Below are 20,697 nucleotides of genomic sequence, written 5' to 3' on the forward strand. Positions count from 1 at the left end.
GCCTAGAGGCAGGGACAAGCCACTCCCCAACCAGGGACAAGGTGGGAGTGGAACAGAGTTGGGTTACATTCCAGTGTGGGAGGTTGGGCGGGGTGGGGCAGGGACAAACCACGTGATACATTATCCAAGGGAACAGGGGATACAGAAGAAAACCCAATATAAAAATGAAATACGATATAAAGCAAATTAATGCACTACAACAGACACTGAGGCAGGTTTGATGCTCACAGAGCCTGTTTGCCATTGCAGGTATATGTCAACTCTGTATTCCCACCCAGACTTCCCAGCCAAGGGCCCAAAGGAGATCAATGAGGAGCTGATGAACTCCGTGAGCCACAACCCCCTGCTGCTGCTCACCCCACAGAAGGTCAAGCGCTACATCGATGCTCTGTGGAACAAGAAGAGCTCAGGGCAGCCTGTCACCTTCACAGACATCTTCGGGATGCTCATAGGGGAAACTCTGATCCATGATGTGAGTGCTCACTTCTGATGCTGTTAAAGCCTTCAAACTCTTTTAGATAACTCCCACTGTTGCTATTTTTCTGAAATTACCTTATCAACATTTAATAAAGGGTGCACATCTTGCTATAAGAAACAGCATTTGCTTAAAAAGTACTAATTTCAACGTGAAAGATCCCCTTGGCTTTTTTTGAAAAAAGAAGGCAACAGGAGAGCTTCATACTGTTGTATTCTATAATTGAAAATTCCTAATTGGCTGAATTAGGCACAAAGACTTCCAGTTCAAATAAGTCAGGTGGGCAGCAGCTGGATTTGATCTCGCGGCAAGACTGAAATGTGTCAATAGATTTGCAGATGTGTTTTATACACTTCTATCCCTCATGAATGTACACTGATGGTGGGTTTTAACCAATTTAAAACACTGAAAAAGAGACAACACAGCTTTTAGTGGCAGATGCAAGGAATCCTGACGCTGAAAGGCGTTGTGTGAGGTTGTGTGAGGTTGGTTAGAAGTCCCTGTTTACCAAGGGATGAAAAAGAATGCACAGATGTTTAATTTAAATCAGGACCTGACACATCAGTGAAAAACTTTTCTTCGCAAATTTCATCGACATGAGGAGTCTCCCAGATCTTAAATAAAATAAACTGTGATATTTATATACGTATATGTGTTTATATATATATACCAGCAGGCCTTTACAGGATGTGTTTGGGACCCATGTCTTTCTTTCCCTGCAGAGGATGGACACCACTCTGAGCAATATGAAAGAGAAGGTCAATAATGCCCAGTGTGCTCTGCCACTCTTCACCTGTCTACACGTCAAACCAGATGTCTCAGAGCTGATGTTTGCAGGTGTGTTCCTAATCTGGGTTGAGTCACTTGTGGCAAGGAGACAGTTGTGTGACTGGTTAAAAAACCTTTTTCTTTTTTTAAATGCCCCTGAGACTGCTTGCATCTGACTTCTGGGAATCTGACAGAGTGACAAGAAGTTACTCAGAGACAGGTGATCACACATTCAGGTAGGAGTGCCAAGCCAAAGAGAAACCTAGTGACTCCATCAGGGAAAAGATGTTTAAATTAGTGTATCAAACAGGGAAAGGAAAATGTCCTCAGTCACCTTCTCTTTCAGAGAAGGATGAAGTAATCAGTTAGACTGAATGATCTCAGAGGTCTTTACCAACTTTAAGGATTCCATGATTAAAATTGGTTAAACAAATTAGATATAATGCCTCTTTTTCACTTTTTGCCCAATATGAAGTGCTGTTGGTAGCACAGAAAAACCCTTTAACTTGTATTTATTCCATAGGTTTTAATCCCCTCTGGTAAATTCAGTTGAGAGTGGGTCCAGTTGTGGAAGATGCCTCACATCTCTCTTTCTATATATATAGTTATATACAAGACTGGAAAGGGAAGTGCCAGGTGGTTTGCCTCAGGTTTATACATCATTGTATTTCCTAAAATAGTTATTTGGAGAAGCTGCTGTCAAAGCTTTGGTTGGAAATGAAAATGTGAGATTGTAAATTAGGCTAAATATTTTGTGGGAAAAAAAAGTGTCTTTTTACTTATGAAACCTTTTTGTTTGAAAATAGGAATATTTTGGGTTTTAGATGAACTTCAGTTTTTCAGCAAATTTTATTTGGGTTACTGTTTTAAAACCAAAATGATCTTTTGTTAATAATGTCTTTCTCTAGTCAAGATCAGAAGCACCTGGAGGTTTTACTTCGTTGTAAAAAAATGTATTCCCTGTGCCAGTGGATCTTGGGTTTGCCTCTTGAGGCTGACACCTCTCTCATTATAGAGGGTGCTAGGTCTTGATTGCTTCTTATTTTAAGCTCTCTTCCTCCTTTCAGCTGTTCCTGATGTGAGAGCTATAGTAAATTTTGAACAGAAATATTTACACTTCCTTATTTCCATTGATTTTAAGGAAGAAATTTTATTTCCTTGAGCAGACTTTGTGATTTGAAGAATCTCCTTCAGTGCAAATGCAAGCAGGAGGTGGACTAACACTAATTAATTCTAATTCTCCGTTCAGCTTTGCTGTCACTCTTGTTCTGAATACTTATCTGCCAATTCATGTTTATGCGGCTTAAAGGAAATATGCAATTCCTGGACTGGGTCTTCAGACGAATTTCCTTCTATTCCAGTGAATGTGAAGATTTGTGGGTGATTTATTTGGAAAATAGGATGTTATATTTGACTTAGCTCAGATAAGCATTACTCTGTGAAATGAAACTCCCAGCAGTCATGATTAAATCTTTCCTTTTCAGGACAGGTGTTCACCTTCTGCTCCACACGTCAGCAGGAATATCCTGAGGGTGGATGGCATTCCATGACATGTGGGGATATTTCAAAGCTGTCTCTTTTGCATTTCTGTTTCAGAATTACTTCTGATTTATTTCCAGTCAAATCAACCCCTGCTCAAAATAGGGAAGGTGTAATAGATGAATGGGTGAAATGCTAAAAAGAGAAGATATGTTTTGTTTGTTATTTGCTCCCTTTTTGAACTGAATTCTCTGATGGAAGCATCTCCACTGGTGTCAAAAAAAGTGTTTCCAAGTCAGTTAAGATCCATTTTCAAAGGCCTTCTATTGCATCAATAGAATGCAAATCACTTCTGATATTTTCTGCCAAGATCAGAAAATGCATTTGAACATTTTATTCCATGTTTCTCTTGAGCTGTCTGTTCCTTTTAAATGGACTTTTAAAGGTATATTTGGCAATGGTTGAATTGGTACGTTTATCAGCTGCCTCTCAGCTTTGCCTTTTGATACTGGATTTCCCACAAAACTTTAGGTTTGGGTAGAATCCAAATGCTACCTCTGCTAGAATATTTCACAACCCTTGGGATAGTCAGTGATTGTTTTTGTGCCCCCCTCTGTCACTGCTCGCCATATTTTTGGTGGAATTGCAGTGAAGGAAGAGCAGCTTGGAGCTGAGACCCACGTGTGGCAGGGAATCATGCTGAAGCAGGGCATGAAAACCAGATGTCACTGTGTGTTCCTCATTTGTGATCTCTCCTTTTTATACCTCTGGTTTTCCAACCTTACTCTTTTCACCAAAGTTTATTGTGATAAGAGAGAATGAGCATTCTTTCTCTGCTGAGACATCACTGACCTTGATTTGATATTTGTAATGGTTATCAGGCTTACAATTTCACTAAAATTTCTTTGCTTAGTTCATTTCTGTGTTTTCCTCCTCTGTTTCTATTCAGGCTGAGATTTCTGACTGATCACAGTTTTGTTTCTGACTTTGCAGACTGGGTGGAATTCAGTCCATACGAAATTGGAATGGCCAAGTATGGCACTTTCATGTCTCCTGATTTGTTTGGAAGCAAGTTTTTTATGGGGACAGTGGTGAAGAAATATGCTGAAAATCCCTTGCATTTCCTGATGGGTGAGTATGTGACAGAAAGAGGTTTAAAAATAAAAGCAATATCAGTAGTTCATGGATTTTTAAATGCAGTCACACAAAGTGTGAGACAGGAAGTGGAGCTCTCAGTTTGTTGGAAGACATTCATTTGAAAGATTTCACAGATATGGATTGGCATTGTTTATTTGTTTCTTGTTTCCATTGGTTTTTGTTCTGACTTGGACATCTGAGCTTATGACTTGTCCTGCTCCAAACTTGGAGGTGTGTTGAGACAGCAACCAACTGCTTAAATAATGCTTATTAAGATATGTGGAGTTTATTTTCCTTCTGCCAAGCACTGTTCATTGTTTATTTTTTCTCTTTCAGGTGTCTGGGGCAGTGCATTTTCAATATTATTTAACAGAGTCCTTGGTGTCTCCAATTCTCAGAACGAAGGGCCCACCATGGAAGAAGAATTAGGTAGTATTAGTAAATGATTTCATTATGCAGAGCAATTACTAGCAAGATTCTCCCTCTGTGGAAGGATGGCACTGCTGGTAGTCATTTATGAATGTGGAATTAATTACCTTTAGTTGCTGGCACTGCTGGAGGCTGCTGAAGTGGGCAAGAGTGTTGGGAATGTTCTTTCCTTTCATTCACTTTTGTTTCTGGTCAGTCAGGGCTGCTGAAAGTCATATGCATCTATCCAGCTCTCTTCTGGAAGTTAATAGAATCCTCTCTTTATGTTGTTGTGTGATTTATGGAGAGCAGAGGCTGACAAGTATTTGATAGTTACTTGTGTAGTCTCGACACTGGGCTGTGTTAGTAAAGGGATTAGCAAAATGCACCTAAACTGTCTTATCTGTGTTGTTAAATTGCTCCATTCTAACCACAGCCTGTTGGTGTCTGGTCCTTTCCTTGTTAATTGAGTGGTTTTGGTTTCACTCCTGGCACACAAAAGGCAAGATGACTGTAAAGAAGGAGTTGTGGCTTGGTTAGGATGGACTTTATCCAGTTTTATCTGAAAATGCAGTTAATGATGAAAGGTTTTTTACACTTCGGTTTCCTATTGAGAAGGCAGCATTACAGGGGAAGATCTGACCTATAAATAAATTGTCCTAAACAGCCGGATCTTTCTGAAGAGCAAGAAGAGAAAATGTAGATTGAGATAGTTTTTAAATAATAACCTTTGTCTGCCTCCTAATGGATGGAATTCAGCTGTTTGATAATCTCTTCTTCATGGATGAGAATGAGACCTTCAGGTTCCTATTTCTGATACAATTCATATGTGTTAACACCTCCTCATGGAGGTTCCCTGTCAATAAATGCCATCATGGAAAAGTCTGCTTTTGAAAGATAGTAAGACACAGAATGTTATCTGTCATCTGTGACTCATTGCACATATCATTGAAAAAATATTCTTTGAAGTGAGATCACATGTGAAAATAGTCATGTGACTTGAACCACCGTCTGGACCAGAGCTGGAGTTGTCCCAGTTCTACCTTGTCGCCACAGTAACATTTTCTAGTTGAGTAGGAGCTACTGAGAGGACAGAAGCTAAACATCTACATTTCAATGAAGGTGAATAAAGTGTGTCAGGTATGTGGTGCAGAGGGGAGTGGGAGCTACTATTTGAGGGTTACATTTTCTTTTCCAGCCCAAAAATTGTAGGCTAAATTAAATACCTGCTGCTCACGTTCTTATGTCCACAGCAGACCCTGTCTCTTCAGCTGTATTTTCTATTACAAAGAGAATTTTCTATTACTGTGAGAATTTTATGACTGAGATTGTTTTGAAGTTCTTAACTTTTCTGCCAGTTAAATTCCAGCAGTTTAAAGGAATTTATATTTCTTTCAACAGAAAATATTAGGCTAAAGCACCTTGTGAGCAACGACAGCTCAGACAGTGAAGATGAATCACAGCATCCAAAAGGTAAGGAAATCCTCACATTTAATTTAATTTCATTTCATCGTTTCCTATTTCCATCAGCTTTTCTGTGGCTCAGCAAAATAGAGAACAAGAGACCCCAGAAGATTCTGGGCTTCTATCACGGGTTGGCACAATTGTTTTTTTTGGCTGTGCAGAAATGTAAAATGTTTTTCCCTGCCCTGACCGTGGAGTGGGTTGTGGGGGAGGACAAGGACCTATCAAAAAGCTGGCTGAGATATTGGCAGCTAAGTTGACCAGTGGGAGGTGTCGATGTGACTTTGGAAAGGACATTTAAAACTAATCTGCCGCAGATCGGTCTCTCTCTCGCTTTGGCATCAGCCATGAGGTGACGTCGTGGGTGCCGGGGTCGGGCCCTGCTGCGGCTCTGTGCGGCCGGGCCGGGCCCAGCCGGGCCTCTGAGGGCCGCTGCTCACACAGGGAGGGCCGGGGCCGGCTGAGCCCCTCTGCCCTGCTGCCGGCTGAGGAGAAAAGCGGCTGCAGCTCGGCAGGGCCGGCCACGTGCTCGGACCGTGGCACTAAGAGCTAAGCCATGGCCCAGCTTAATCACCGCTGGCAGCGGAGAAAGAAAGCGTGCAGCTCCATAACAACTCTGAGCTGAGCCACCCTGGGTGAGACCGAGGGGTGGAAAAAAGGACATCTACCAGCTTCCTCCATCAGCACAGCTTTGCATTTTCTCCAGCTCATGCAACCTAGGCGCTTGCATGTGGCCTTTTGCAAGCCCGAGCGGATTTAACCCTTTTCTAACAACATGAAACTTTTAAAGCACAATTCTTCCTTAAAAGAAAGAAGAAAGAAAACAAAGGGTACTAGAACAGACACTGAATGAAGTCAGTTAGATGAGAAGTGAAAGAACTAATATTGGAATAGGATTGAAGAAGTGGATATTTTTATCTGGACTTCTCTAAGGTAAATTATGGAGAAATAGATTGTTCTTTGCAGCATCTTAGTATTGCTGCGTAGAATGCTATTCTAATCAAAATTGAGGACTGATGTAATTGAGATTTATTTGGGAACTTTAAAGCCCCCGCTCTTGGGTTAAAAAGAGGTCTCAGCCTCTGAGACAAAGATGATTTTAGACTAGAAGAAGTATTAGTAAAAAATTACCCCAGATACACTGAGAAGCTTTGCTAATAGAACATCACAGTCTGCGAAAACTCCGGGCGGCAGCAGATGTGTGACATTGAGAGCACTGGACTATTTTGTCTTGTAGCAAACTTCTTCATACAAAGATCTTAGAGAGATTCTTCTCCTAAAAGTAATGAGTAGTTACGTCTAAATAGTGAAACTGACTGAAAATCCTAAGTTATGTCTTTCTATGTTGTTCAATAAAAAAGTTAATAGTTTGTAAGAGGAAAGAAGCGTGTTTTAAAGTATCATTCTGTTTTAGTTTTTCTTCTTCTCAACCTTTTTTTTATCATTCTTTTAATAAATGTTAATAAAACTATTTTTGTTCATTTTTAAGCTTAAGCCTGCTTTGTTTTTTTCCTCCTAATCTCTCCCTCCCACAAAAAAGAATAAATGCTAAAACCCCCCACATTAATAGGTGTTTCTGCCCAGTTTTATTAAATTAAAACCATTACAGCTTCCCTTCATGTCTCCTGCACAAGCTGATCAGCAGGTGATTCTCTCACATGTCTGGAATTCCACATACACCCAAAAATGTGGTTTGCTGAGCCAGAGCTCTCCAGAAGTCTATTTTCAGCAGGCTGCTGAATTCAGAGGCATCTCGGAATTGCTGCCAGCCCCCTAAACCAACATTGTCCATTGTTTTTGAGGGTTTCCTGATCAAATATTTACCAGAGAATGGGTTAATATGTGTTTCCAGCATTCACAGGTATCTTCTAGTACTTTTACAAATGACATCTGATACAGGAAATTCCTTGTGCATGGCACAGTGTTTGTAACAATGCCCAAATCTTGATTGTGCCAGAAGAGGCACAACCACAAAGGGAATGTTGGGCAGTGGGAAGGAGCAATTCTATTGACAATTATCTCTAAGTACCTAAAGCATCTGGAGATTTCTGTTGTCTTAGTCAGCTTTCTGTATTTGATGATATTTTTGGGGTGATTTTCACCTGCAAATATCTGGTTTTATTTTCGACAAGTGGAGCAAAGATGAGAAAGCAGCTGTTTGTGATTTCAGGACCTACAGAAAAAGCAATCCTGTATGGTGAGACAGGGAATTATGTCATTAGCTCAGCTCAGTGATTGCTTCTTCAACTCCCCTTTTACACTACAGTGTAAAACTGTAGGTGGTACCAGAATTTATTTGTGGATTTCCTGTTTAAACACTACAGCCAGCACCAAACATGTTTCTCTCGTAGTTTGTAGCCATAGTGAACAACCAACAAATCTGGGATTGTAAACACTTGGAAATCCTTCTCACTTCCATAGAATCTTATTGGACAGATGCTGGATTTCTCTTGATGCTTGTTTTCTCTCTGCTTATATAAACTCAGCTTCTTTAAAACCTGGGTTGAAGAGGCAAGTTTAAAAGATGGATTTAAAGTATCAAGCTTGAGCCTGAATTATTTTCTTAGCCAAAACACCCCAAAAAATCAAGTTTTGACAGGTGAATGAAAGCAGGGTGGTGCTAGTCCAGGTCATTTTTACTGCGAGCTCCAACTGCAGACGTCTAAGTCTGGATCTTTCATTGTACTCTTTAGTTAATTAAAGCCAGGTATTACTTGTTGTTTACAGTTTACTCCAATGATAATTTCAGGTATTTTAGAATTCCCGTGCTATAGCATTATCGTTTATGCAGGGTAACTCTGCTTTCCAGAGAAAAGCTGGATTTCTAACAGGCAGGAAAGATGAAGAAGGTTGTCATTGCACATCCAGATGAATTTATGTCTACATCAGATATGGATCTTATCAGCTCACGTCTATCCCTGAGCCCTGCAGAGCTTACAGAGAAAACCCTCGGACTAATTAAGTCTTGCTCAGGTCATCTCACATTCCCAGTCTGTTTTCCTGAAGAACACACCCATATTACTATGGTGCAGATGAAAGGTTTCACTGGGCTGTGAAGTTGAAAGGATGGATTCTCTGCACTCTGAAATCACTCCATCATCCAGCCCCTGGCTTGTTGAAAGAATTTTTTTGTTTTCGTAGGTCCTTTATTTTAGAAATGGAAATGCTGGAGTTACACTTGCTGTGTTTCAATACCACTGCTGGATGTTTTTGTTTTTGTGTGCAGGCACTGAGGGTGCTGAGGCAAAGCGGGAGTGCCGGGAGAGGCTGCAGGAGAGCAGCCAGGAGAGCTGGGTGCAGCGCATGCTGATGGCCCTGGTGGGGGACAGCGCCCTGTTCAACACGCGTGAGGGCCGCGCCGGGAAGGTGCACAACTTCATGCTGGGGCTGAACCTCAACAGCTGCTACCCCCTGTCCCCTCTGGCAGAGCTGCTCACCCAGGAGTCTCTGGAAGAGGAGGAGCCGGCAGCAGTTGCAGGTCAGTTCCCAGAGCACTGGTGCTGTGTGTGGTTATTAATGAAGCCAGAGGCAGCGAGTTCCCAGCACGGTAACATTACAACAGGAAGGTCACAACAGCACGGTGGGGATTGACCAGCAGCAGAGTTTGTGAGGGGACTGGGAGGCTCAAAGGGCACCACACAGTGACTTCTGTCTGCTCTCTCCCCTGTCTCTTGGCACAGCATGTTGAACAGCCACTGGAGGGACAGTGGCTCTTTGTTCAGCAGAAGGGGACCAAACTGCTTTTGTATATGGCGCCCTTTGTTACATCCGCTTTCTCACTGTCTTGGCCTTCTCCAAAGAGTATCCAGGTTGTTTCTTGGCTCTTATTGATACTAAGCCTGCTGGTGGGAATGAAACCTTTCCTTGTTCCCCTGCAGGGCTTCCCTGTTGCAAAATCTTTGTAGCTCATCTGCTGTCTTTGTCTTTTGAAAAACCCCTGGAGGCAACACACTTCTTCACTTGTAGGATCACAGAATCAGTGAATCTTGGAAGGGACCCAGCAGGATCATGGAGTCTAACTCCTGGCCCTGCACAGACACCCCAACAGTCCCACCCTGTGCATCCCTGGGAGTGTTGTCCAAAAGCTCCTGGAACTCTGGAAGCCTTGGGGCTGTACCCATTCCCTGGGGAGCCTGGGCAGTGCCCAGCACCCTCTGGGGAAGAACCTTTCCCTGAGCTCCATCGTGACCCTGCCCTGACACAGCTGATAGATTCTTACATTGCTAACACCATGTTCTTCCCAGTGTGAATCCAGCTGACAAACCATTCTGGAGTCCCTGATGTGCAGGTGCAGCCAGATTTCATGTTGGCTTAAGCAAGAATGTGGATAGAGGATAAGAATTTCAGAAAAATATGAATTTGTAAAAGAAGTTCAAAGTCTTATCCCCACTCCGTGAGGGATGTGGGGACCGTAGCCGTGAAGAATAATTGTGTTTGGTTGGGATTTTGGAGCCTTTGCCTTAGTGTTCACTGCAATCTGCTCAGTGAAAGGCAGTTAATTTCTTGGTGTTCTTCTGTCACTGGAAGTGTCCAAGGCCAGGCTGGACAGGGCTTGGAGCAAACTGGGATAGTGGAAGGTGTCCATGCCCATGGCAGAGGGTGTCACTGAATGATCTTCAAGGTCCCTTCCAACCCAACCCATCCCATGATTCTGTGGTCCATCAAGCAATGAACAGCTACTGAAGGGGGTGTTCCTTCCAGGCTGTCCCTCCCAGCACAGCCCTACCAACCATCCCTGGTGACAGCAACATTCTCCTCAGCCATCATTTCCTATTCAGACGAAGGAGATTGTCCCAACCGCTCATTAAGCAACAGTAAATACCAGATGTCATTTAAAAGCTTAAGTAGCAGCCATGCTCTAATGTGTATTTGTTGATGTAACAAATCCCTTGCAGGGGCTTGAAGAGTAATTTCCATCTGGACTCCACTTTCTAAATATTTCTGTCATCTCAGAGGTGTTTACAATTGGGTAGTCTCAATATTTATAGTACTTGGAAAAGAGGCAGGAAAGTGGGTAGGAAATTTATGGTTGGAAAAAATGACAGTTGATGAGAAATTGGCATAATTAAGACACGTGGATAGTCTTTAGAATCAACTATCAACTTCCTGGGATTTGATTTTGATGGAAATAAAATGCTGGTTTGACAGAACTCTGCATCTCTGACACAATTACTTTGGAGTGCCTAAAACTTCTGTGGGTTAAAATGGGAAAAGTTTGACATGACTGCAGTTTTTTGTCGTTAGCCAAAGCTAACGGCACATTCATAAACCTGCAGTAACAACTCAGATCTGACAGCTGTGAGTGGTTGCAATATTATAGTCAAGAATAGTTAAAACCCCTTGAAATGTCAGTAGTTAATATAAAATGTAATCATTCAGTAGTGTGATGAGTGTATCCACATTTTATTACTGTGAATTTTCCTAATATATGGAATAGCTGAGGAGCCCAGAGGCACAGATATAAATGAGACTGTGGTGTGAAATTTAAATCCTTAGATTTCTGTGGCACTGGAGGCATTTAAGCTGTGCATATTTATTCCTAGCACTGGCAGTTTACCTGTCAACTTGAGTGCAGAGAGAAGTCTGTATTGCTTTAAGGCTTACTCTCCTTTATTGCCAGACACTCCAAAGGAGAAGTAAGTGAATAAAAGAGGATATCAATAATACTTTCCATCTCCAGTTGTCCCAAACCCTCTACAGAGGATGAACTGTGGCTGACCTAAGGCAATCTTACAGTCATTACTGAGGAGTGAATTTAGGGTCTGCAGTGCCTGCAGCAGAGATCCCAGCTGCTTGGTCTGGAAGTAAAGCCCTTGGCTTTGCTTTTCCACAGATTCTATTTGTGGAGATAATGCTAAGCATTTTCTTATTTCATCAGGAATGATTTCATTGTGAACTCAAAGTTGTTCTGTTTCTTTTCTTGATGTTACAGCACACTAGAACAATTTGAGAAAATGCCAAGTGCATAACAAGGGGGAAAAATAACCCCTAATCTTGGCTTCCTTATTTCTGTATTTATGGAAATGGCTGTAGTAGGTGGACGTCAGTAGCAAGTGCCTGTCTCATCTCCCCTCCTCCCACTGGAGCTGCCATCTGTGGCAGATTTGGTCTCTAGGATGGGCCCTCTTTATGATTTCCTAACAAGTATCTCTCAGTGTATCCCATTGCTGGGAAATTAACAAGACTGAGCTGGCTAAACATGGAGCTGGGCTGGTAAACACAGACCCACAGAGTTGTTAAGGCTGGAAAAGCCCTTTACTCATCAAGTCCAACCATCAGCCCTGCAGCGCCACTAAACCCTGTCCCCAAGTGCCACATCCTCCCATTTTCTCCCAGTTTGCTGTTTGATAGACTGGAAGGTGCTGGTAATAGGAATGCATCATTCCTAAAAGGCTGAAAATTCATGTCCCAGGCTCTGGGATTCTGGTATTCTGTGAAGCCTGTGATTACTGAAACCCATTTATATGGGTGTTGTAAATTTATTTGCGACATTAAGACATTTTTTCCTTTAAAATATAGTAAGATTATTTTGATAAATTTGATTTTACGGTCATGAGGGCTGTAAGCAACTTCAGTGTTGGGAGGAAGTTTGTGTGGCAGTAAAAACACTCCCATCACAAACACTGTTACAGCTGATACTGTTCTTGATTAAAGGATCTTTCAAATTCAATTTTTGTAGCATAAGAAAAGACAAAACTGGAACAAAAATATTTTTGCAGTTCCTTAGAAGTTCTAGTGAGAACAAGCAAAATTATATTTGACATATTGTCTTTAAACAAGAAGAGGAAAACCAAATTGGTCTACTTGTGCTAAAAGGAACTGTAGTCAGTGTGGTTTTTTTAAAAATTGTGATGAATTTGATAAATACCAATACATTTTCATTCAGTTATGCTCGTTCATGATTATGAAATATGTCTGGTTCTAAAATAGGTTTATTAACACAAATAGCCCTTCAGCAATAGGCAATGATTTAAAAGTGTTCTCTCCTTTAGAAGTCAAGGCAAATAGTAGGAAAATGGTGCCTCATTACTTAGAAAAGGGATCTCTCTTATAAATAACAATAGTAATAAAAAAGGAAATCATCTGTTTTAAGGTTTTTGTTTGGTGCTCACAACATGCTGCTCCTGAAATGAGAGGGACAAGAGTTAGAATTATTTTGATGTATTTTGTTTGCTTCAAAAACACCCTTTTAATTTTTTTTTTTCTTTTCAGATTACTATCATTGTCAATAAGTAGGTGCCAGGAAATTAATTTGCCAGGTGATGCCAGGTGATTTGCCAAGTGCCAGGAAAAAATAATTACATTTTTCTATCCAGCATTCCTTACATTACACTGCCCTCTACAGATATGAGCATTAAATTTTTATTAAAAGCAAAACCATGCACTGGATATATTTGTAAGGTCTGGAACAAGAAAAGACCGTCAGGGGAAAAGTTTTAAGTACAGCAGGGACAGTTTAGTAGTGTCCAGAGTGTTCCGAGACTTTCATTTTCTGGTATCCAGAGACCTGGATAAGTGTGAAGACACCCAGGAAAAATGGATTGGTTTTTCCTGAGCTGCACCTGAGGGAATTTTGGGGCTAGAGGGAAACATCATCAGGTTGGGCTTAGAGAGAAGACTGGTAGATACCACACTGGGATAGCACCAGCAGCAAGTGGCTGATGGGGAATTCTGTCCAGTGCCTAAATTATGGGTATGGATATGGATATGGGTCACTATTCCTTTTTGTTCCTGGTGGAGTGGTGAGTATGAGGTCATTAGGTCTGCTGCAGGTTTGCAAACAAGACCTGATAGCCCCAATTTAATGAGCAGAAGCAGACAAGTGTCACAGGAGGGCAGAGCCACCTTGAGGGTTTGGGGCAAATTTGGGAGAGCTTGGAAGGATGTGGGGTTGGGAGGTAACCTGAGGGAATAGGTTTGGGCAGGGGTTGTAGGACGCTGAGGGGATCACAGAATACTAAGGTTGGATCTCTGGAGATCACCCGGGGCAGAGTCCTGTCCTGGCAGGGTCACCCAGAGCAGGTGACACAGGGACATGTCCAGGGGGGTTGGGATGCCTCCAGAGAGGGAGACTCCATGCCCTCCCCAGGCAGCTGTTCCAGGGCTCTGCACCCTCCAAGGAAAGAAGTTCTTCAGCGTGGTGAGGTGGAACTTGCTGTGTTTTAGTTTATGGCCATTGCTCCTCATCCTGTCACTGGCACTACTGAACAGAGTCTGGGACCATCCTGTGACACTCCCAGGTGTCTCTTAACATCCCATAAACTTTTTCCTTTGTGTATGGATTGTTTGGGATGGAAGAGAAGGTGGGAGGGCTGGGATCAAACCTGGATGTTTGTCACCTTTGGTTTGCCTCAGGGCACCTCTGGGTCTGCCTCTTGCACTTGGCCTCCTGAGGGCCCTTCTAGTTCTGTTTTTTCACCTCATTCTCCAGTGTTTAAGAGTTTTAATTACACTTGAATTCATGGTGTGTTCACATGGGATACACTGTGCAGTTCAAATTCCATGCTCTCTCCAGAACTGAGGGAGACACTGGAAAGCTCATCAGAACCCCAGTTCTTAACTCAGGTGTCCCTGATTGGTTTGGTTTTCCTGTGTTCCCTGCAGATCCTGATGAGTTTGAGAGGATCTATGAGCCCCTGGATGTGAAGAGCAAGAAGATCCACATCGTGGACAGTGGGCTGACCTTTAACCTGCCCTACCCGCTCATCCTAAGGCCCCAAAGAGGTGTGGATCTCATCATCTCCTTTGATTTCTCAGCCAGGCCAAGTGATTCCAGCCCTCCTTTCAAAGTAAGTGACACAGGCCCTTCCTTTCCTGGGCTCAGGAGTTTAAGGTGACTCAGTTCTATGCCATATGGTCCCAGAAGGGCCTTGGTGTTGTTGTATCTACAGCTTTGGAATATTTCTTTCCACGTCAAGGCAGAATATTGCCCTGTGCCTCAGTTCCTGTTTACATGCCTTCCATGAGGCAACTGGCACAAAGACGGATAATGAAATTCCTTTGAAGCAGCAGCTCAGTTGTTTTTATGGAAGTTTTGCTTTGGCATTGATTGCAGAGTTTTATTTTCTGTCACAATTAAACAATTAAGTCATTTTCCCTGCCATACTCTCCCTCTGCCCAGCTGCTCTCCTCTGTGTGCTGTGATGTAAATAGATGGTTTCATGTCATCATCTTGCAGAAATGCATCATCTCAGGATTGCTAAATAAATAACCTTTTGGAATCAGAGCTAACTGTTCATTTACATCTCACCGGGATAATCCCAGCACTGGTTTAAGGGGGACTCTTAAATCCATCCAGACCAGAGCAAAACAGGAAAACAGGGAGTAAGTGCCATGGCTGTTTTGTGCAGCAGGTGTGGAAAGCACAGCTGTCAGTCTGCACAACTTGCACGTCCACACAGCTCCAGCTGATCCCAAAGCCTTTACATGGATCATTTTGCTAACTGCCGCAGAAAAGCCAGCACTTCAGAGACTGCTGTGAGGTTCTCACTTCGTGCTGTGGTTTAGTGGGCATGGCGGGATTTGGTTCATCTGTGTGATCTTGGAGGTCTTTTCCAACATTTTCCATCCTCAAAAAAGAGATATTATTTATTTCAAACCCAAATGGATTTTTAAAATAATTTTAAGGGAATTCAGAAAATATTCCTGTTTGAGAAACAGCTGGCATTCCTTGTTGCTTTACAGACAAATTTCAGTTAGAACAAACAGAATTTTTTTTTTTTTTTTTTTTACAAACAGAGAATTTTTTTCCTTCAGCAGCTGGGGTGTGACAAAATCCCTAAAACAACATTAGAAAATAACAGCAGTAGCAAAATGATCTTGAGATCAGTGCAACCAACTGCAGAGCCAAATTACAGGAGAATAAAAAAGAGAAATTCCTGTAATCTTTTAGTCTCTTGGGGCTACTGGGGAGAATAGAGCACTAAGAAGACTTCCTAGCACTTGAGATCTTTTGTTTTTCCTTAAATGACTGAATCCCAGAGTCTGTTTTTTTCCTTTAATATTCTGTTTGCGTTAGAATGTATCTCCTTTGCTTGTTCAAAAGTGTTTGACCCAGCAGCTAATTTTGCTGACACAGCACTGCCATAGCCTCTGAAACATCTTTTTCCTCCTTTTTTTAACATTCCACAGGTGGAGTCTTTGCAAAAGGCTGCATATGGTCACCTCTGCTACCCTTAGCATTCAGTCTTTGTCAGCTGAAATGTTCTGGGTTGTTTTGGGGAACATGGAGAGATTAATTAGCACTCAAATGGCATCCTGAAGGTTTTTCTCTAAACCGTCATTTTAAAAAGGCAAAAAATTCCTTAACACGATAAAAAATGGTGGGAAAATTAGATGGTGCCTCAGGTTTTCCAAAGCCTCTGTTGAAGGGACTGGTCCATTGTTTCTGAAACACAAGTAGGTGTGTGCTGAGGCAGACAAAGGTGTATTCCTGGGGCAGAGGACAGGAACCAGTTCTGTGCCATTGGTGCATTGCAAAGAGCAAATGCCACTTCAGAAGTGGGCCCGTGCCTATGGTAGCACTCTAATATTTTTCTCCAGTGGGGAAATCAGCCAGCTGAAGTCAATGACTCGAGCCTGGTTTTACCATTTTACACCCACTATCTCCTAATCTCTTGCGTATCCAAAACAGTTGTACAAAGAAGGGTCCTATTTCATTGAAAACCAAGATTAAAGATGTTTGACCTTCCCTCTCCTCCCTCTCACACACCCTTATTACATGCTTTTGAGTCATTGTTTACAAATTATCTTGTTTACTGAGTTGTCATGAGGAAAAAGAAGCCTGTTTTCCAGAGCTCTTCACTCCGTGTGCTTTGAGAGGCCTCTGTGTGCGGGGATTGACTCTGAGTACAACAATGCATGCCCCAGTGTTTAGGAGTTCTCAGCGGTTGCCACAGCACTGCTGCTGCTTTGCAAAGTAAAATTATGGATGGCTTTTCCCTTGCTGTCAGTTCTGTAAATTCACTCCCCCAGGTTTCTGGGGCAGACCACATTCCTTCCGGTGACTCATGTGGCAGGTGGTGGAGCCTGGGTAGGGTGAGTGAGGTGCTCAGTTGGTCCTGCTGGGTCATCTGTGCTGAGATGGACTTGATTAGTCCTGAGAACCACAGGGTGGTTTGGGCTGGAAGGGACATTACCTCATCCCACCCCTGCCATGGGCAGGGACACCTTCCACTAGCCCAGGCTGCTCCAAGCCCTGTCCAGCCTGGCCTTGGACACTTCCAGGGATCCAGGGGCAGCCACAGCTTCTCTGGGCACCCTGTGGCAGGGCCTCCTCACCCTCACCGAAAGGATTTCTTCCCAATATCCCATCTAAACCCACTCTCTGCCAGTGAGAAGCCATTCGCCCTTTTCCTGTCACTCCCTCCCTTGTAATCAGTCTCTCCCCATGTTTCCTGTTGGCTCCTTCAGGTGCTAGAAAGCCACAGTGAGGTCACCCCAAAGCTTCTCTCCAGGTGAACAATCCCAGCTCTCCCAGCCTTTCCTCCCAGCAGAGCTGCTCCATCCCTTTGATCATCCTGATGCCTCCTCTGGACTCCCTCCATGTCCTTCCTGTGTTGGAGACTTAATAACTTATGGATTACATTAACCACCCCATATGATGCCTGTCGCTGCGAACCTCCTGACTTTGCAGTGGAAGCTTTTATGCACCTGAGTCTTTCTCCTCTTTCCAGGAAATCCTGCTGGCTGAAAAATGGGCCAAAATGAACAAGCTTCCTTTCCCCAAGATAGACCCCAACGTGTTTGACCGGGAGGGTATGAAAGAGTGCTATGTTTTCAAACCAAAGGACACCTCCTCGGAGAAGGACTGTCCAACTATCATCCACTTCGTGCTGGCCAACATCGACTTCAGGAAGTACAAAGCTCCAGGTGAGCTCACAATTCCTGATGCTGAATCCACCTGTTCCACTGGAATCACTTGGTGGTTATGTACTAGGAAGGTTTTGCCTCTGAAACAGCTCAAGCTTTGTCTGCAGTCCTTAGGGAATGAATTCAAAGGAGTCGTTAAGAATAAGGTAATAAATCCTCAGCCCTAACATTTGGATGGAATTTTTGTATTTGTCCTTTGCAGGCATTCCCAGAGAAACACAAGAAGAGAAGGATTTTGCAGACTTTGATATTTTTGATGATCCAGATACACCTTTCTCCACCTTCAACTTCCAGTATCCCAATGAGGCTTTCAAGAGGCTCCATGACCTCATGGAGTTCAACACGCTCAATAACATGAATGTAAGTATGGGGGGTTAAAGGGGCTGGATTGTTACAGGGGGAAGTGTGTGATGTGAGTAAAGCCCTAAATCTGCCCTGCAGAAGGTACAGGGTTTTCTCTCAGTGTTTGTGCAATTTTCTCATTCGGTTCTTGCCCTGGTTTTACCATTTTACCATCCCAAGCCATTCAGGGTAACTGAGCAAAGGGGACTCTTTAAAGATATAAACATGATGTGCAAGACTTTATTCTCAGGTTTTTTTTGTCTAATTGGACAAAAAGGACACGGAAGTTTTCTCTGAAGGAAATTTCTTTTTTAGCTAACTCAGTAACAATTATTTGTAATTGATAGTTGGTGAAGCATGACATCATGATCCCAACATCTGTGGAGTGACAAGTGTAATGATTATCCCAGATAAAGATACGGGGGTTTTAATCAATATAGTAAAGAAAACTTGTTACTTCAGCACAAAAGAAATAAAAGTGAAGATTTAATCTTTCTCAACTTAATAATTACTTTCAACATCCTTGAAATATGGATTTTCTCAATGTTTGGATTTGCCATTCTGAATTTCACTGGGGCTTTTTAAATTCTGTGTGTTTTTGTGTGACTTCCTTGGTGTTAGTGGCCTCCCTTATATTTTTACTAACCACATTAAAATCAGTGTTTTACGCACTCAAGAAATACTATTTGTTCTAAAACTCATCAATCCCTTTGCTCAGTGGTGGAGCAGAGCTAGAAGTGGGAGCAGCAGCTGCTAACGGGAGAAGAGGCTGTTTCTGTCCATTTCAGAGTGGTTCAAATGTGAGTTTTCCTGCTGGCTGTGTTGTTCCCTGCAGGTGATCAAGGAGGCGATGATGGAAAGCATCGAGTACAGGAAGCAGAACCCCTCGCGCTGCTCCGTGTCCCTCAGCAGCGTGGAGGCCAGGAGGTTCTTCAACAAGAGCAACCTCAACAACAACCACACGTAGAGGCTGTGGCTGGCCCTGCCCCGCCCAGAAGCTGCTCCTGCCTTTGGAACTGGAGTCAGAAGGACTTGAGTGGAGCATCCCTGCTCCTCGCAGCGCTGTGCAACACTCCTGAACATGTCTTCTTGTAAACGTTCACGTTCCAATAGCATTTTGTACTGCTTTTTTAAGAATAACAACATTTCAGTAGGCCAAGATCCTCATTTTTCAAACTGCGCACTTAGCTGGAGATCATTTGGTTCAGTGTCTTTTGTTTTCTTATAAATTTGTAAACACTGGTTTCTTTTGGAGGGGTGTAATTGGTTTTTAATTGATGTAAACTGGGCATAGCTTGAAGGGTAAGATGGAATTAGAAAAAAAAATTGAAATCCACTTTACTGCTATATGAGAACGGCTGTACCACTCAGCAAAAAACAAAACAAAACCTCTGATATTTTCTTTTTCTTATTTAATCCTCAAAATTACATTGCTTGAACTCTTGAGCTACTGGCAACCATGTGTTAAATTATTGTCAGTTTGTGTACCTCTGACCTGAATGTTTCTTCATAAATTGACAGTGATTTTACATTTGAGCATGATTAAAACCACACATTTCTGCAAAGGGGCAGTGGCAATGTTTACTGGGGATTGGTATAACATGCCCAGGTAAGAATGTGAAGCCTTACTGGCTATTTTAAAAGTCAATTCTTAGTGCTTTGAATGTTGAAAGACTGTGCATAGACAGAGATTATTTTAGTACCATCTCAACCAGTATTGCTGTAACTCTGCAAATGCACAGAAAAGTGCCTCTGAAAACTTTAATTGCTAAAATCAGTAAGGGAAATAATTACAGTGCATTTCTTTTAACAGCCACTGTACCAAAGAATCATGGAGTGATAGGAGGTGGAAGGGACCTTAAAGTTGATTTCATTCCACCCCCTGCCATGGGTAGGGACACCTCCCACTAGCCTAGCTTGGTCCAAGTCTACAAAGTTCTGTGGTTAAATAACATTTCTTGTATTGATCAATAGGTTTTATTTCTGTTTGAGTTAGTGCATGTTTAAAATCAAGAGAGAAAATAAAAGTAACTTAGTGCTGCATAATTTAAACATTTTCCATAAATTCTGGAAAACAGAAAGGAAGCGGTACCATTGTATTATTGTAATATTTTCTTTTAAATGTCTTCTTTCCTTTTGGTAATGTAATATTTGTATTTTTTATTTTGTAATATGTACCTACTCTTGTTTCATGGAAGAGTTTTATTATGCTTTATACAGTTTATATTATCACAGTGTTACCAGATGATAAAAAATAAAACTATATTTGTCACCTGCTGTTTTCAGACAGTTTTATTTTGATAATTTGTGGGCTATTTTCTGGTTTTTTGTGAAGAGATGTGGAACAGTTTGATGGTGTGGGGCAGCTCACAAGACAGTGCACGAGATGAGCCTATGCTGCCTTTAATCTTGGATTTCTTATAAAGCAGGGAAGTTCCTTAGACATTATTAAAAATAATGTGGAAGGAGAATAATAATGCAAGAAAAACCCTCTTCTGACATCCAATGTGACACCAGCCACAAAGAGTTTTCCCATACCTAGAAGTGTGATCCTTTGTTTCTTATTTTCCTTCCTTTTAATCCAGGTCCTTCTGCGTTGTGTGTATAGTATTTTTTCCAGCCTAGCATGTGATCCCTGGGAGGCAGAAAAAGGTGGATGTACAGGATGAATTATTTGGGCTCCAAACATTACTGTAGGGGCAGCACATGGAAGGACATGGAAGAGCCACCCTGCAGTGGTGAAGGCGGTGAAG

General features: G+C 42.2%; 1 protein-coding gene across 2 annotated transcripts in view; it reads left to right on the forward strand.

Annotated features, from left to right (window-relative positions):
- Positions 1-20,221, forward strand: part of PLA2G4A (phospholipase A2 group IVA) — a 74,055-nt gene extending 53,834 nt beyond the window's left edge. Inside the window, exons 10-19 of one of the 2 annotated variants that reach the window (XM_040073462.1) lie at positions 250-472; positions 1,198-1,312; positions 3,716-3,853; positions 4,196-4,288; positions 5,669-5,740; positions 8,958-9,209; positions 14,336-14,520; positions 17,407-17,602; positions 17,805-17,962; positions 18,780-20,221. In XM_040073462.1, coding sequence (XP_039929396.1) covers positions 250-472; positions 1,198-1,312; positions 3,716-3,853; positions 4,196-4,288; positions 5,669-5,740; positions 8,958-9,209; positions 14,336-14,520; positions 17,407-17,602; positions 17,805-17,962; positions 18,780-18,911 — 1,564 coding nt within the window. In that variant the 3' untranslated portion in view covers positions 18,912-20,221. The remainder of the gene's footprint in view (positions 1-249; positions 473-1,197; positions 1,313-3,715; positions 3,854-4,195; positions 4,289-5,668; positions 5,741-8,957; positions 9,210-14,335; positions 14,521-17,406; positions 17,603-17,804; positions 17,963-18,779) is intronic. The other variant, XM_040073463.2, reaches the window with a different exon arrangement.
- Positions 20,222-20,697: the final 476 nt, after the last annotated feature.

The sequence above is a fragment of the Hirundo rustica genome, chromosome 9 (assembly GCF_015227805.2).
Source record: "Hirundo rustica isolate bHirRus1 chromosome 9, bHirRus1.pri.v3, whole genome shotgun sequence".
Classification (NCBI taxonomy): domain Eukaryota; kingdom Metazoa; phylum Chordata; class Aves; order Passeriformes; family Hirundinidae; genus Hirundo; species Hirundo rustica.